At 50.1% G+C, this 15,500-nt stretch overlaps 1 protein-coding gene across 1 annotated transcript in view; it reads right to left on the reverse strand.

The window, feature by feature from the left end:
• LOC138120968 (collagen alpha-1(VII) chain-like) overlaps positions 1 to 15,500 on the reverse strand; it is a 93,955-nt gene that overhangs the window by 39,270 nt on the left and 39,185 nt on the right. The window contains exons 27-50 of the mRNA XM_069034103.1: positions 15,118 to 15,198; positions 15,013 to 15,039; positions 14,768 to 14,812; positions 14,219 to 14,287; positions 14,046 to 14,123; positions 13,791 to 13,817; positions 13,580 to 13,633; positions 12,853 to 12,924; positions 12,550 to 12,609; positions 12,333 to 12,368; positions 11,804 to 11,839; positions 11,517 to 11,552; positions 10,943 to 10,975; positions 9,607 to 9,669; positions 9,239 to 9,298; positions 8,482 to 8,517; positions 7,240 to 7,302; positions 4,912 to 4,956; positions 4,620 to 4,691; positions 3,521 to 3,574; positions 2,272 to 2,310; positions 2,063 to 2,098; positions 1,219 to 1,344; positions 541 to 657 (exon numbers count right to left, since the gene is read on the reverse strand). Coding sequence (XP_068890204.1) covers positions 541 to 657; positions 1,219 to 1,344; positions 2,063 to 2,098; positions 2,272 to 2,310; positions 3,521 to 3,574; positions 4,620 to 4,691; positions 4,912 to 4,956; positions 7,240 to 7,302; positions 8,482 to 8,517; positions 9,239 to 9,298; positions 9,607 to 9,669; positions 10,943 to 10,975; positions 11,517 to 11,552; positions 11,804 to 11,839; positions 12,333 to 12,368; positions 12,550 to 12,609; positions 12,853 to 12,924; positions 13,580 to 13,633; positions 13,791 to 13,817; positions 14,046 to 14,123; positions 14,219 to 14,287; positions 14,768 to 14,812; positions 15,013 to 15,039; positions 15,118 to 15,198 — 1,365 coding nt within the window. The remainder of the gene's footprint in view (positions 1 to 540; positions 658 to 1,218; positions 1,345 to 2,062; positions 2,099 to 2,271; positions 2,311 to 3,520; positions 3,575 to 4,619; positions 4,692 to 4,911; positions 4,957 to 7,239; positions 7,303 to 8,481; positions 8,518 to 9,238; positions 9,299 to 9,606; positions 9,670 to 10,942; positions 10,976 to 11,516; positions 11,553 to 11,803; positions 11,840 to 12,332; positions 12,369 to 12,549; positions 12,610 to 12,852; positions 12,925 to 13,579; positions 13,634 to 13,790; positions 13,818 to 14,045; positions 14,124 to 14,218; positions 14,288 to 14,767; positions 14,813 to 15,012; positions 15,040 to 15,117; positions 15,199 to 15,500) is intronic.

Here is a 15,500-nt window from a genome sequence, read left to right on the forward strand (position 1 = left end):
CATCCCTGCCAGGGCAGGAGACAATCCACAGAATCCCAGGATGGACAGGAATTCCAGGACCATCGAGTCCCAGCTGTGCCCGATGCCCACCTTGTCCCCAGCCCAGAGCCCTGAGTGCCATGTCCAGGAATTCCCTGGACACCTCCAGGGATGGGCACTCCAAACCTCCCTGGGCAGCCCCTGCCAAGGCCTGAGCACCCTTTCCATGGGGAAATTCCTGCTGATGCCCACCCTGCCCCTCCCCTGGCCCAGCCTGAGGCCGTTCCCTCTCTCCTGTCCCTGTTCCCTGGGAGCAGAGCCCGACCCCCCCGGCTGCCCCCTCCTGTCAGGGACTTGTGCAGAGCCACAAGGTCCCCCCTGAGCCTCCTTTGCTCCAGCCTGAGCCCCTTTCCCAGCTCCCTCAGCCGCTCCTGGGGCTCCAGCCCCATTCCCAGCTCCCTTCCCTTCCCTGGACACGCTCCATGTCCGTCCTGACTGGAAGAGCCCAGAACTGGACACAGTAAAAATCCCCATTTCATCTTTCCTGCTGTTTATTTTCACCTCAGGGAATGCTCCAGACTGTGGCACCTCTGGAACCTCCAGCTCCAGGCTCTGTCCTCCTCCTGTCACCTCGGTGCCGGCCGGGACACGGTGGGAAGTGTTGGACACCAGTGGATCCTGCGACACCAAAACAAGGGATTGGTGTGACAGGGACAGCCCTGAGCTCCCAGGATCCACACCCGTGAGGAGCTGGATCCTGGTGGCTTCATTCCGACTTTCTCCAGCACCCTCTGTCCCACTTGGTGACATTTCTGACCCACGATGGGGTGAATGGGCAGCAATTCCTTGCTGGCCACATCCAAACTTCCCTTCCAAAGAATCCTCCTGCCTCCCTGGGATCCCTTTTGCCGTTGAGATCCCACTCAGGACCCCTTTTGGTGCTTCCAGCTCCACTCCCACCACTCCAAAAGCCCCCAGAGGGCACAAGGACCCAGCAACACAAGGATGCTTTGGTGGCTTTGGGAATGGCCTCTATGGACAACAAAGCTTGACTGATTCCTTTATTCCCATTAAAAATTCAATCATTTCCATCCCTTTGGCCCGAAGATCCCAGTGCCAGCCATAGCCTCCCTGAAGCCACCGTGACCTGCTCGATGCCAGAGGTGACCCTGACGCCTTTGGTGGCTCATTCCCACCTCCCCCGTTCCCTGGAGGTCCGTCACCCCTGGCACTACTCACGGTGACAGGCATGGCTGCCTGGTTTTCCCTGGAAGTTTCGCTTGTCCCAGAGCCACCCCGGTGCCACAGGAGCCCATCCAGCCCATCCCGCAGCATCGCGTTGGAGAGGTCCCTCAGCAGCGCCAGCTGGAACCAGTGCACACCAGTAAGGCAGCCCAGTGCCACCCTCCTGTCCCCAACACGTGAGCAGCCACCCCAAAACCAAGGAATGATGGATTCCCAAGGACTCACAGGGCAGGGACAGCTGAGGGATGGTTTAAATACAGGTTTGGGATCAAGGAGTTGATCCATGGAGCTTTTGTGGGGTCTCTCCCCATCCTAAATAAAAACCACATTTGTGGCCTTTTAGGACTTCAAGGGGACTTAAAAAAAAGGGAGAGTGTTTTTTTCCATGGAAGATGGGGATGGGACATAGGGAAAAGGTTTTAAACTGGAAGAGGATTGAGGCTGGATATGGGGAAGGAATTTTTGGCTGGGAGGGTGGGGAGGTGCCGGAATGGAATTCCCAGAGAAGCTGTGGTTGCCCCATCCCTGGCAGTGTCCACGGCCAGGCTGGATGGGGTTTGGAGCAACCTGGGATGGTGGAAGGTGTTGAGGTTGGAATGAGAGGAGCTTTAAGGCCCAAGTGTTGCTGTCACGGGGGCCTCAAAGCCACCACCCACCCCATAAAACGGCAGCAGAAAAACTGTCCCAGAAATATTTAAATATAACCTGGAAAGGGAAGTGGAATGAACCTTCCTGGGAGTTCTGGGGCAGCAAATGTCACCTCCAGAATTCCAGAGAGAAGAGATGGAAAAGCCAGATTACAACCCATGGTCAGGAGGAAGGGCAAAGGATCTCCTACCTTGATCCCATACACTTCAAAAAGCCTCTCCAGGTCCTGCAAGGGGAAAGAAGGGTCTCAACTTCTCCCCCTCTGCTCTCCAGGAAGTTTCTCCTGGAGGTGGCTGATGGCCAAAGGGACACAGATTGGGTCCCCTCGGCCATCCCAATCCCCGACAGAGAGGGAGGTGCTTCCAACATTTATATGGAATTTAATTTTGATTTATTTACCTTCATTTCCACTCCTTTTCCTGGTGGGCCGGGTTCTCCCTTGGAATAAACGAGATCAACTCATTAATTCCGTCATTATCTCCAGGACGAGCAAGAAGAGGAGGGGGAATAATCCCACATGTGACCCTTGCTCTGCCACCAGCCCGCTCCATAATCCCAGATAAATCCCATTTAGGGGTTTGAATCCCACCCTGCTCCATGGGCTCCTTCCCTCCTCCAGAGGACACAGGCACAGCTGGATTTTGTAGGGAAAGTTTGGCCCACGAGCAGCATCCAAGCGAGGTTTGGGCCAGAGCTTTGCTCCATCCCCTTCTCCACCTCTTGCCCATGGACAAAGTGTGGAAAAGGAAAGGTTTTTGAGGTCCCTCGGTGCCACCAGTGCAGAGGACACCAAGGAGGACAACGGCCAAGGTGTCCCTTTGGTTGGTGGTCCCTTCTGGAGGTGGCCATGGTGCTGGTGGCCCCACACGTGGCTGGGTCCCACATCTCCAGCGGGATGGGCTCCCACAGGAGGTCACAGTGATGGAATTCCGTCTCCAGGTGGGAGTTTTTGGATCGTGCACAGATGGAATCGTGGATGAGCCGCAGGGGTTTGGGAGGTCCAGCCTGGAGGCTCCTGGGGTGAGGAACATCTGCTGAGGTGGGGCTGAGCTGCCTCTCTGAGGGGCTTCATTTCACTGAAATCCGGGTTCGGCATCGACAGATTCCGGTGGAATGAAGGGCACCAGGAAGGCCCCAGTGGCATCTCCAGCCAAGGTGTGCCAGGCAGAACTTGGGATGCCTGTGCCCTGGATAAATCCTTGCTTTTCCAAAGGTCTGGATCTTGTGGCAGCCAGGAGATCTCCCCGTCCTGGTGCTGCTTCCTGCAGCATTTTCCTCTCCATTAAGGAAGGAGTTGTTCCCACCTTTAAAAATCTTGGATGTGTGGGATCTGAAGGCATTCCTCCTTCCACCCCTTTCCATGTGCTCTTCAGCTTCCAGGAGGAGGAAAGGAAGGAACCATCTGTGAACATCCCGGAAATTTATCCCATTTGACTCCTGAAGAAGCTCCTTCCTAAAGAAGTTCCGTGGAGATGTGGGACCATGGTCCCAGTGTGACCACGAGTTCCTGAGCCCACCCCAGGAGCTCTGCTTCAAAATCCCAAACTTTTGGGGGTTCAGAGGAGACCTGAGCTGGGTTTTCCTCTTCTCTGACCTGCCCGAGGTGGTGGCACCACCACAAAAATGTCCCCATGGACTCAGGACCTACCTTTGGGCCTGGGGGGCCCCTTTCACCTCTCAGGCCGTCCTTCCCAGGATCTCCCTGAAAACCAGCAGGAATGTGTTAGTTCCCCTGTAAAATTCCCATTTCCTGTGCTCTGATCCCAAACTAACTCCACCTTTTCCAGAGGGACCAACCAACCCCTTCTTGTGTCTCCCTAATTCCCATTTTTAAGGTAAATTTGGAGCAATTCTGCTCTTCACTTGAAGCTTGACCTCCAGAAGGGCTCCTGTTCCTGGGAGTTCTCCTGCTTTTCCTTTTTCCATTGTTATCCCACCTGGAATAACGGAACCACCTCTTTTGCAACCCTAATTTTGCCTTTATTTCCCTGCCACCACATCTTGGCTGAGGAAGCAACATCATTTCTTTGGGAAAGCCTGGGATTGGATCTGTTTTGGGCTGATGGATCCATGGGGATATTCCCTGCAGCTTTTCTCCCAATCCCACTTTTCCTGTGACTCAGGACACGAGTCCTGCAGGTAAATCAGGAATTTGGCAGGGCTGGCTGGAAAGGATCCATCCAAAGACACCCTTTGGAAGTCTGGGAATGAGTTTTTCCTCCCAGCACAACGAAATATCCCAGGAATTGCTGCTCTGCCTTGTGTTCTCCTCTGTCCCCACCAAATAAACAGCAGCAATAAATAAAATTAAAAACAAATCAAATAATTAAATTAAATTAATCGAATAATTAAATAGAATAAATTCAATAATGAAAGAAAATCAATTAAATCATTAAAGAAAGTAAAAGAAATAATTAAATGACAAATTTAAACTCCCAGTTCTTGTTAAAATGGCCACAGGGAGAAGGGTGGGAGAAGGGTGAGGAGCTGCTTTGATATTTTTGGGAATCTCCCAAATAGGATTTAGGTAAAGCCATGAGAAACTTGGTAATATTTTCCCTGATTTTTTTTCCCACGGGGATGAAAAAGGATGGAGCGAATCCATCTCTGCTGGATTTATCCATCTGTGCTGGATCCATCCAACCCCGATCCAAATAAATAAATATTATTTATTTATAATGCTGGGAATAAATAAAAGCTCTCCCAAAATCCACCCTCCCCCAGCTGCTCCTTCAGGGATTCCTTACGTCCTTCCCGGGTTCTCCTGGATCTCCTTTCATTCCCTGCTCTCCAGGTCGCCCTGGGAGTCCAGGAGGACCCTGCAAGAAGAGATTGACAGGAAAAATAACAAATAGAGCACAAGAAGCTCAGAAAAGGAAAATAGAGAGGAAAATGTTATTTTTCCCACAGGAAAGGAATCTTTGGAAGTGGCTGTTTCCAACTGAGGGCTCCCATTGGGATGGAGAAGGGAATCAGAACAGCCCCACCACTCTCCAGGGCAGGAAATGATAATAATAGCAAGAAAAATGGAATTATTACCCTGATTCCTCTCACTCCTGGCTCTCCAGGGACTCCAGCTTCTCCCTAAAAGAGAGGAGCAGCTTTCCAAGTCCATCAAGCGACGGGAATTTTATTGCACTTACACCTGGAGGAAATGGTTTCAAGGGAGAGAAGCGAGTCCATCACCCATTCCAGGGGTTCTAATGGAGGTGAAATCTCTTTGGCACTGCTTAATGCTTGGAAAACTGGGATAGAGGCAGGTTTTGGGATATCTGGGATGTCTTAAATTAGGGATGGTGTTTTACAGGAAAAAAGGGCACAAGGTGTGGGGTGGCTGGAATATTTAAATGTAGGGGTAGGATGAGGGGATTGCCACCAAATCCCACTGTTCTGAGCTCCAGGAATGCTTGGATAATGCTCTCAGGGGCAGGGTGGGATTGCTGGAGTGTCCTATGCAGGGCCAGGAGATGATCCTGGTGGGTTCCTTCCAACTCGGGATATTCTGGGATTCCATTAGTGGCACTTTGTCTTCTGCATCTCCCAGAAAAAAAAGTTAGACTTGAGTTCTTTCATGGCCTTTCTGTTCCAGCCTTTCGGAATGGGAAATCCAAGATAAAATAAGGATGAAGAGGATTCTCCACAGTCTCGTTTAAGGACAAATAAACAGGAAATAAAATGAGCAGGGATCAACTCCAGGACAAATCCAAGGGTTTCATTTTCCACCTGCTGTTTTCCTGGTGCCTCAGGAAGGGGTGGGATTACCTTGGTCCCAGAGGAGCCTTTCTTCCCTGGTTCTCCCTACAATGCAAAAGTTTTTCACCATCATTTCCTGCTCAAATTCAAAGTTCTTGTTGTGGAATCACGACTCTGAAGTCAGGGCTGTTGGAATGCAGCCACTTCCTTTTTTTCCAAGATTTCCCTGGGTGATCCTATCCCACCTGATGTCCAGGGATCAAGCCAGCCCTTGGAGCTGCAGAAAGCTCTTCACTGACTGTAGTCAGGTGAGGTTTTCCAGGAGCCAAGTTGGGAACTCATGGAAGGCTGGGAGGAGGCAGAGCCAGGAGAGGTGACCCAAACTGACCCCAGGGATATTCCAAACAGACCACAGGGATATTCCAGACCAGGTGACATCAAGCTCAGTGTACAAAAATCCAGTCTTCCAGAAGCCATCAGGATGACTTTGTGAGGGCCCACCTCGTTTGATCCCAAGAGGGAACTATTAATAGGGATCCTATTCCATGTCCAGGGATCAACCCAGGCCTTGGAGCTGAGGAAGCTCTTTACTGGGGTCAGAAGAGGTTTCCAGAACCCAGTCAGGATGTTTTTGTGAGGGGCCATCTTGTTTTTGTGTGGGGCCATCTTGTTTTTGTGAGGAGCCATCTTGGTTTTGTGAGGGGCCACCTTGTTTTTTGTGAGGTGCCACCTTGTTTTTGTGAGGGGCCATCTTCTTTTTGTGAGGGGCCATCTTGTTTTTGTGAGGGGCCACCTTGTTCGATCCCAAGAGGGAACTATTAATAGGGATCCTATTCCATGTCCAGGGATCAAACCAGGCCTTGGAGCTGAGGAAGCTCTTCATTGGGGGCAGAAGAGGTTTCCAGAACCCAGTCAGGATGTTTTTGTGAGGGGCCACCTTGTTTTTGTGAGGGGCCATCTTGTTTTTGTGAGGGGCCAACTTGGTTTTGTGAGGGGCCATCTTGTTTTTGTGAGAGGCCAACTTGGTTTTGTGAGGGGCCATCTTCTTTTTGTGAGGGGCCAACTTGTTTTTGTGAGGGGCCATCTTGTTTTTGTGAGGGGCCATCTTGTTTTTGTGAGGGGCCAACTTGGTTTTGTGAGGGGCCAGCTTGGTTTTGTGAGGAGCCATCTTGGTTTTGTGAGGGTCCAGCTTGGTTTGGCCATAAGAGGGAATTATTTGGGCCGTTCTGTGAGTAGAAGGGATTTGAACTCTATGATTTTTATGGATCCTTTCCAAGTTGAGATAATCTGAGGCTCAGAACCAGAAGTGAGCCCCTCAGGGCTGGTGTGGGTGCACCTCGTGCTAAATCCATGTCAAGCAGATGTGACTCAGTGACAAAAATCCTGATCAAAGAATCCCAGAATGGTTTGGCTTGGAAAGGACTTTAGGGATCATCTCATCCCACCCCCTGCCATGGCAGGGACACCTTTCACTATCCCAGGTTGCTCCATGCCCCATCCAACCTGGCCTTGGACACTGCCAGGGATCCAGTGCCCAGCTGCTCTGGGCACTGATGCTGAATAACAAGGAATGTTGTCCCTTTGTCCTGTTTGTCACTGCAGGGCAGAACTGGGATTGTTGGTTATTCCCAAGGGAGCAGCAGTTCCATCCCCCTGGATCCTGCCTTTACTTACATCTTTTCCTCTCAGCCCAGCCTCTCCTGGTTTTCCAGGGAATCCCGGTTCACCTCTCTCCCCCTAAAGGAAACAAGACTTGTCACACTCCTATTTTGCATTCCCATTTCAGACATTGAGGGGCAGGTTCCAGCAGCACATCCATGGTCATGGAGTTGCTTCCACACTCCTGGATGAGGTTTGGGCTCAGAGCATTTACCCTGTGCTAGGAAGGGCTGGGATTGTAGGATTTGTATTACTGATATTTATTTGACTGTGATTTGTTTAATAATCTATATTTATAGTGTTTCAATTTATTTACTTACAGTATTATTATTTTTATAGGATTATTGGGCTGGAAAGCATCCAGCTCTAACCTCATCCATCCTGACTCCACTGTCATCCCTGGAATTCACTCAGGCCAGAATCTGTTCAGGTTCTCCACCTCCAGATTAGCAGAGACTCGAGATGGATCCAGGCTTGGACACAGGATCAGTTCCCATTCCATGTTCTAATTTTTATTCCCAATTATATCAGCTGAGCTCCCATGGATAGGTCCTCATGTGCTCTGTTTGATGTTTGTCCCACAAGGTCGTGGGTTTGATCCCATTTCCTTAAGAGCTGGGTTGGATGATCCTTGTGGGTCTCTCCCAGCTCAGAATATTCCATGAAATCTGGGAAGTTTGTGACACGGCCTCTCCAGGCCTTCTCCCAACCCCAAACACCTTTTGCTGCCTGCACTTTGCAACCTCATTAGCACATCTCATTAACACCTCCTGGCTTGGATGCATCCCATTTTTCTCTTGTGCCATCCCATTTCTCCATGCCCAGGAAACTGATCCAGCCTAAATATTCTATTCACTGATCTGTGGAACAATTCCCAAATCCAAAACCTCCTCCAGCCAAGACTGGGGAGATCCCTGTTTGAGGAATGCCCACAGTGAGACTGAAGTGAACAAATGCCACAGCTGGGATCTTTTCCAGAAATTTCTTGACTGGTTTTGAACTTTTCCTGGGAAAAATCCTGCTAGTGAGGATTAGCAGGAATTTTTTTAAGGCCTGATAAAAGATATTGGAAGAAACCAACTTGGTTCCACCCCCTGCCACAGGCAGGGACACCTTCCACTGTCCCAGGCTGCTCCAAGCCCCATCCAGCCTGGCTTTGGACACTGCCAGGGATCCAGGGGCAGCCACAGCTGCTCTGGGAATTCCATTCCAGGGCCTCCCCACCCTCATAGGGAACAAAGCTTTCCATGGACTCACCTTCTGACCTGGCTTCCCAGACAATCCCACATTTCCCTGCAGAAACACAGAAGGAATGACACAGGTAAGATAATTCCCGGTGTCAGCAGCTAAAATCTGAGAAGGGGAAAACCGGGAATGTCCCAGGAGGGGCTGCTCCAAGCACACCCTGTCTGGGACTTCCTGTCTCCCCCACTTTGAAACCATCACTGCTTTGGGTTTCCCACCCCTCTCCCAAAGATACTCATCCATAATATTGGGATTTGCCAATTTTTGCTGGTTTAAAATGAATGGGACTGTGAATGTCCCTGGAGAAGGGATTAACCCAACCCTTCCTGGGCATCAGCCAACTCCCATGGGAGCCACCAGAACCTCCTTAGACACAAAAGTCAGGAAGATAAAGCCCAAGGTGACTTTCAGGACAGGAAATCATTGGAAATGGGACTTCCTTGGATTCTGTTCACCAAGATTGGATTCTGTCCACAGAATCACCAGCTGAGCATTGACTGTCCGTGTTTTCCTCCAGTCATGAGGAATTCTCCACATTTTGGGGCAGTCCCGCCTTTGCACCCAACTGTGGAGGACAGAGCTCATGACCCCACCGCCCCAGACCTCCCCACGGTCACCAACCCTGCTCCTTCTCACCTCCCCAGTGCTCATCTCCTCAGAGGTGAAGGCCAACAAATCCATGGAGGTGACGGAGAGATTTTGTCCCTAAACCTCCCAGTTTGTCCCCTGAGCCCTTTCCATTCCACACCCACCCCACTGTCCCACTCACCCTGTCACCGATGTCTCCCTTTAGCCCAGGCTGGCCAGGAATTCCAAATCCTGGACTTCCCTGAAAAATACAAAGGGATACAGGGTCTTGCCAGGGCAGCTTTTCTGAGCTCATCCGAGAAATCTCCACAGAGCAGGAAAAGCCAGAGCAGATCCAAGGTATTTCCATCCCCATGGACAACCAGGGAGCTGAGCGTTGAGTCCCTCCCTGATTTCCATTCCAGGAGCTTTGGATTTCTCTACATGGAAGGCTCCCCCTGGATTCCTGGATGGATGACTTGGGGAGAAATCCCATCTCCCTCAGAGTTTCCTTGGTGGCCACAAACAAAAGAAATCCGTTTATCCCTACAGGAAGCGCAAGGTCATCACCTTCTCCCCTTTTTCTCCTGGGATTCCTTTGTCTCCTTGTGGTCCAGCTGGTCCGGGATCTCCCTGGGAAGAAAAGACACACCTGGAACCAAGAATATCCCACAGGAAGCCAAGCCCTGTTCCCATGACTCCTTAGGGCTGCGTTTTGCACTTCTAATGCACCCTGGAAAAAATTCCCTTGCCAAATCCACCCATCCATCCATCCTGGATTTATAAGGAAGTTTTTTCTCAGGGCACTTGATCTTCTGCCATGCCAAAGTCATCACAGCTGCTGCCACACTACAAAGCACCACAAATGCATTTTTACTGGTTTAAACAGAATAAAATGAGCACCTTCCATTTCTCTGCAGGTTGGCAGTGAAGTATCGGGAAGAAATGAAAAAAAATTTGGATATTCCAGGCCACATTCCATCACCAGGCCACAGCAAAATTCCTAGGACACTACTTAAGCTCAGCCTAAAAGAAAAGAGGGATTTTTGCCAGCCAAGGCTAAGCAGTCTGGGCAATAGGACCAATAAAAGGAGGTGATTCCAACATCCAATCCCAGGAAAAAAGTCAAAATCCATTGTGTCTATGGAATGAGGGAGGTCTGAAGCACTGTAGGGAATTTCCATGGAAAAGCCAAGGGGAATCAGTCCTGCAGTAAATCCTTCTCCCTGAGAGAAGGTTCTTTCTTGGCAGGATGGCAGCGAGAGAGCAAGACTGAAAAAAAAAAATTTAAAAATTCCATTGAAAATATTCCAGGTCATGTTCCACCCCAAAGCCACTGAGAACATGAATGGAATCCTCTAAAGCTGCTGGAAAACATGGACAATAAAGCCAGGGAATAGCTGTCCCAGAGATCTCCTTGGTTTGGGAAATTCAGTTTGCTCCCAATGAGGCCAAACTCTGGATCAGGACCTAAAGATGGGGGAAATCTCCATCCATGGGAATTCTCAGCACAGGAGACCTGACCCAGCTTTGGAGTGGGCTCTGCTTTGAGCAGGACGGGGGATTGGAGACCTCCAAAAATCCCTTCCAGCCTCTGCTATCCCTGATTTTCACTTCCCTTGGCTGGAAGTATCTTCTGGGATTGGGCTGGATCTGCCTTGGAGTGATGTCTCCCTTCTGAAATCCCAAATTTCCCTCCAGATTAGGGAAAGAATGGGAACACCAGGTAAAAATGTCAATAAAATAAAGAAATATCCCCAGCAGAAGACTTTTCCAAGCTCTCCTCTCCTGTCAATCACAATGGAGATGGGATTCAGGAAACATGGAACAACCTCCCCCTTTCCAGGAGGAGATCTTGCCTTTTCAAGCAGTGCTAATTAATGAATGAATTAATTAACAGTCTTACCCTGACACCTTTCTTGCCTGGAGGTCCCAAAACCTGAGGAGGAGAAGAAATCACAGAAATCCTCAGTTATTTGTGGAAAAAAAAAATTTAAAAATCTCCTTTTCATGGTACCTTTTCCAAAGCAAGGAATGTTATGGAATAAGAATTGTTATGGGACAAGAATTTTTATGGGATAAGAAATCTTATGGCACACAGAGGTGGCCACCACTGAGGTTTCTCCTTAAAGGTGGAATCTGGAAGGACATGGAGAGCTGTGGGTGGTCCTGCAGGGCTCATCCCCTGTGGATGAGGAGTTGGAGCAGGGACAGGCCTGGAGCACACGGATTCAGTGATGGGAATTTTTATCCTGATGTTTCCTGGACAGCAGTGAAGCTCCTTTGAGGGGACAATGGGAATACTGGGAATACAAGAAGTGGAGCAAGGGAGAAGAGGACAAAGTTGGCTGGAGGGTCAGGGAAAAGGTTTGGGTGTTCTTCCTGCAGTTCTGTGGGACACAACTCTTGGATTCCCAGCATTTTGGGATTGGAGCTGCACAGCTGAAGGACATGAAGGGCTCTAATCCACTCCAAGTTACCTCCAAGGCCGGAGCACCTGGAAATCCTGGGTTTCCCTGCAAGGCAAGAGGATGGAATGGTGGCCATTGAAATGAAAAATGGGAGGCAGGGAAAACTTTCTGCTCATCCCTTTCCCACCATTTCTTCCTTAAAAGTGCCCAAAACTCATCTCAGAAGCACAAGAGCCAAGGAGAGGGGACACACTGAGCTCAAGGATATCCCTGCTGGATCCCACAGGGAACAAACTGGGAAAAATCAGGATAATTTCACCTGAGCTGGTCAAACGTTCTCTTACTGTTTCACTCACTTGGTCTCCCTTCTGCCCTGGAGGTCCTGGGATTCCCTGGAAGAAATCAGAAGGGAGTTTCTGCCACAAGGAAAACAGATCCAGCACTTTCGATTCCTGCTGTGGTGGAACATTCCCAGACAGAGGGAGGGAGGGAAGGATGGAGCTCTTCAACCCAATTTTCTGTTAATTACAGGACAGCTTTTCCAGCCTGGAACTCTGGAGTCTCCCTGGCCACAAAAGTGCCATTTATTATTTAAAATATCCCACCCTGCTGCCATTCCACATCTCTCCTGGCAGCAAGGAATTCCAGAGTCCAGGAAGTGTGAAATGATTCCCATTCTTTGCTTTTGACCTGAAGGTTCTGGGTCAGGCTGGTTTGGTTGAAGATTTCCCTGCTCAGAGGCCTTGGAAGGTCACTTCCAACCCAAACTATTTTGTGATCCAATGATTCCCACAGGAATCATGATGATGCCAGTTAGGGACAGAAAATTTCCTTGGAACCTGAATTCCAGGCCCAGGAACTCGAGGTCAGGATTTCAGCACCCACCTTTGGTCCTGGTGCTCCTGGAGGTCCCATCATTCCCTGAAAACAACAGGAAGTAGTGAAAGCTCTGATTTTAAACCCCAAATCTTCCCTTCTCTCACCCTTTCCATTTGGAACCATGGGATTCCAAGGAAAATCTAAATATTGGAGGAGACTTTGGAGACACTGAACACTCCAAGAGGATTTTAATGCAAATCTCACTGCGAAATTCCCAACCCACCTGCTCTCCTTCTTCTCCCTTCACACCAGCAGTGCCGGGAATGCCAATTCCTGCCATTCCCTGCAAGGAAAGCACAGCATCCTCAGGAATGCTGATCCCAGAGCACCCATCCTTCCCAGATTGCTGCTCCAGAGTCTTTCTTAGCCAAGCAGGAGGGGAGAAATTTCCTCTGGAAGTGTTTGGCCCTGAGCAGAGCCAGTAAACTCCAGGAATGTTGGGAGATCCCAAAATGCCTTCCCACAAGTCTACCCTGATATTCCTTTCACTTTCCCCCTGGGCTGAGGGATTCAGGAAATATCTGACCTTTTCTCCTCTTGGTCCAGGAAGTCCAGGAACCCCATGGGGCCCTACAGGGCCCGGCAAACCAGGTTTTCCCTGGAAAGGAAGGAACATCATCAGATCCTTTTTTTTATCCAATCTGGAAAATTTTAATTCTGCAGGGAAATATTGATCCTGACATCTGAACAGTTCCTTGAAAACTGAGGAATTAAAGAGCTGTCTGTGTATTCCCAAATTCCTTTCCTCCACAAAGTTAGGAATCCCTGGTTTTACTCGGGAAGGGGAAGCAATGGAAGACAGAGGCTGGGAACCCATGTTGGTCCAGAATGGGGAATCCAGACACATGGAAAGGGCTGATTTATGGGATAGGGCTCTCCAACATGGCAAAGACAACCAAAACCAGATCCAGGAAGGTCAGAAAGAGGCACCTTGGGAAGGATGGAAAAACAGCACATGGATGTTATCCTTCAAGTCTGAGCCATTTGTGAGGCGGGGAATTCCCAAACCAATCCTGCTGTGTTTATTCCCAGTAATCCTCCATGGACTTTCTTCCTTCTCTTAGCTCCCCTTGAACTCAAACTTCCCCCACACCAAACCTCCCTGTGGGATGATTTCTGGGAAGAAGCACCCCTTTTCCTTTGTTTTGGATCTGCTGCCAGCTCAGGCCATTTGCTGTCCTGTGCTCCTGATCCACATTTTTCCCTCCTCTGGATCTGTCCCAGTTTTTCCCTGACTTCCTGGGGCCACTCACCGGCTCTCCTGTGTCTCCTCTGTCACCTTTGAGGCCACTCCTCCCACGGGGACCCTGCATGAAGCACAGGACAGTCTCACTCTTCATGATCCCTTTATGGATCTCCATGGAATTTTGGGAAGTTTGGAAGCCAGAACTTCTTGGGCAGCTTGGAAATAATTATGGAAAAAGGATTTTCATCCCAAAGTGAAAGCCACCCTCAGGTACTCACCCTGATTCCTGAATCCCCTGGTTCACCCTGAAACACAAAGGACAAGGAGAATTCCCATGGGATGGGCATTTTGGGACTCCTCACCAAACTTCATCCCAGCAAAAAATCCTGCAGGCTGACAATCCAAGAGAGCAAAATTCCCACTCCCGAGGGAAGAAGAGCTTGGGGAGAGGTCTCCAGACACCTCCACCTGCAACTTTTGGAGTCAGATCTCCTTTTGCTGTGGCACATCCCAGAACTGTGCTCCAAACTCACCTTGACAGAGATCCCTGGTGGCCCTGGAGAACCTGGAGAACCCGGAACCCCAGGAACCCCCGGCTGCCCCTTCTGCCCCTGCAACAAGGAAAAGCAGGAGAGGGAGGGATGTGGGATCTCTGCCAGGCCTTGGGAAGCTGAAGGCTCCCCCACACTTGGGGTTTGATACTCACAGGGGGGCCAGGCTGCCCATTCCGGCCAGGAATCACCTCCACTCCTCCCAGGACATAGCCCGGCTCTCCCTGTGGATAAAGGCACATTGGGAGATCCAGGAGCAGACTGGGAATTTGGTGATTTAGGGGCAATTCCATCAACCCAAAGCACCTGGTACCCAAAGCCACATGGCCATGACCTGAGTTTTGCTTGCTGGCATGGAAAAGAATGAATCCCGGGGAAAAAAAGGACTTTGGCTTTCAGCAGGATCCATTCCTGATCTTCATCCGTACAGATGGCTCAGGGGGATGCGAGGAAAGAGGAGGAATGGGGACTGGGAGAAGGACAGGATCCTGGGATCTGCCCTCGGTTGGTACTGAAATATTTTAGTGTCCATGAAGGCATGAAATTCCTGAGGGAAACTCCCCCAGCTGGACTGGCAGTGTAGGATTAGTTAGACACAGCTTAAAAGTTCACGGTCACCAAAGATCCTGGTGAAAATGCTTGGGAAAGAGAGGTCACAACAATGAAATGGATTTTTCCCAGTGAAATCCAGGAATGGAACTCACTCTGTCTCCTTTTGGCCCTGCTGGTCCTGGGTAGCCCGGAGATCCCTGGAATTAAAAATAAATTCTGCAGCATTAAATAGAAAATCACCCACAAGACCAGGGATTCTGATCCCTGGAGGTGTCCAGGGCCAGGTTGGACAGGGCTTGGAGCAACCTGGGATGGTGGGAGGTGTCCCTGCCCATGGAATGGGATGAGTTTTAAGGTCCCTTCCAACCCAAACCAACCTGGGATTGCCAATACTCACAGTGTCACCTTGGCTGCCAGGGAGCCCCTGCAAAACAGGACAGACGGATACTGGTCATATTCTCTGGAAGGACCCTTTGGAAAAGCTCATTAAACCAATCCATACCATGATTCCAGGGGGACCTGGAGGCCCTGTCCGGCCCGGCCTGCCCGGCAGCCCAGGAATGCCGTCCTTCCCAGGGAGACCCTAAAAACATGGAAAATAGCAGTGATGGCCTTGGAATTGCAAACCCAAGGAGCTCCATGGAGCACTTGAGAGCATTTCCAAATGCCAGAGCAGTTCCCTTTTCCTGGATTTTCAAAGCCAGCATGGAGCAGGAATAGCAAAACACCAACAGAAGAGATCTGAGGGTGATTCTTTGCTCGAGCTCTTCCTCGGTCATAATTTGGTTGTATTTACTGCCAGAGGGCAGGGCTGGATGGGATATGGGGAAGGAATTCCTGGCTGGAGGGTGGGGAGGCCAGGGAATGGAATTCCCAGAGCAGCTG

Source organism: Aphelocoma coerulescens, chromosome 1A (assembly GCF_041296385.1).
Source record: "Aphelocoma coerulescens isolate FSJ_1873_10779 chromosome 1A, UR_Acoe_1.0, whole genome shotgun sequence".
Lineage (NCBI taxonomy): Eukaryota > Metazoa > Chordata > Aves > Passeriformes > Corvidae > Aphelocoma > Aphelocoma coerulescens.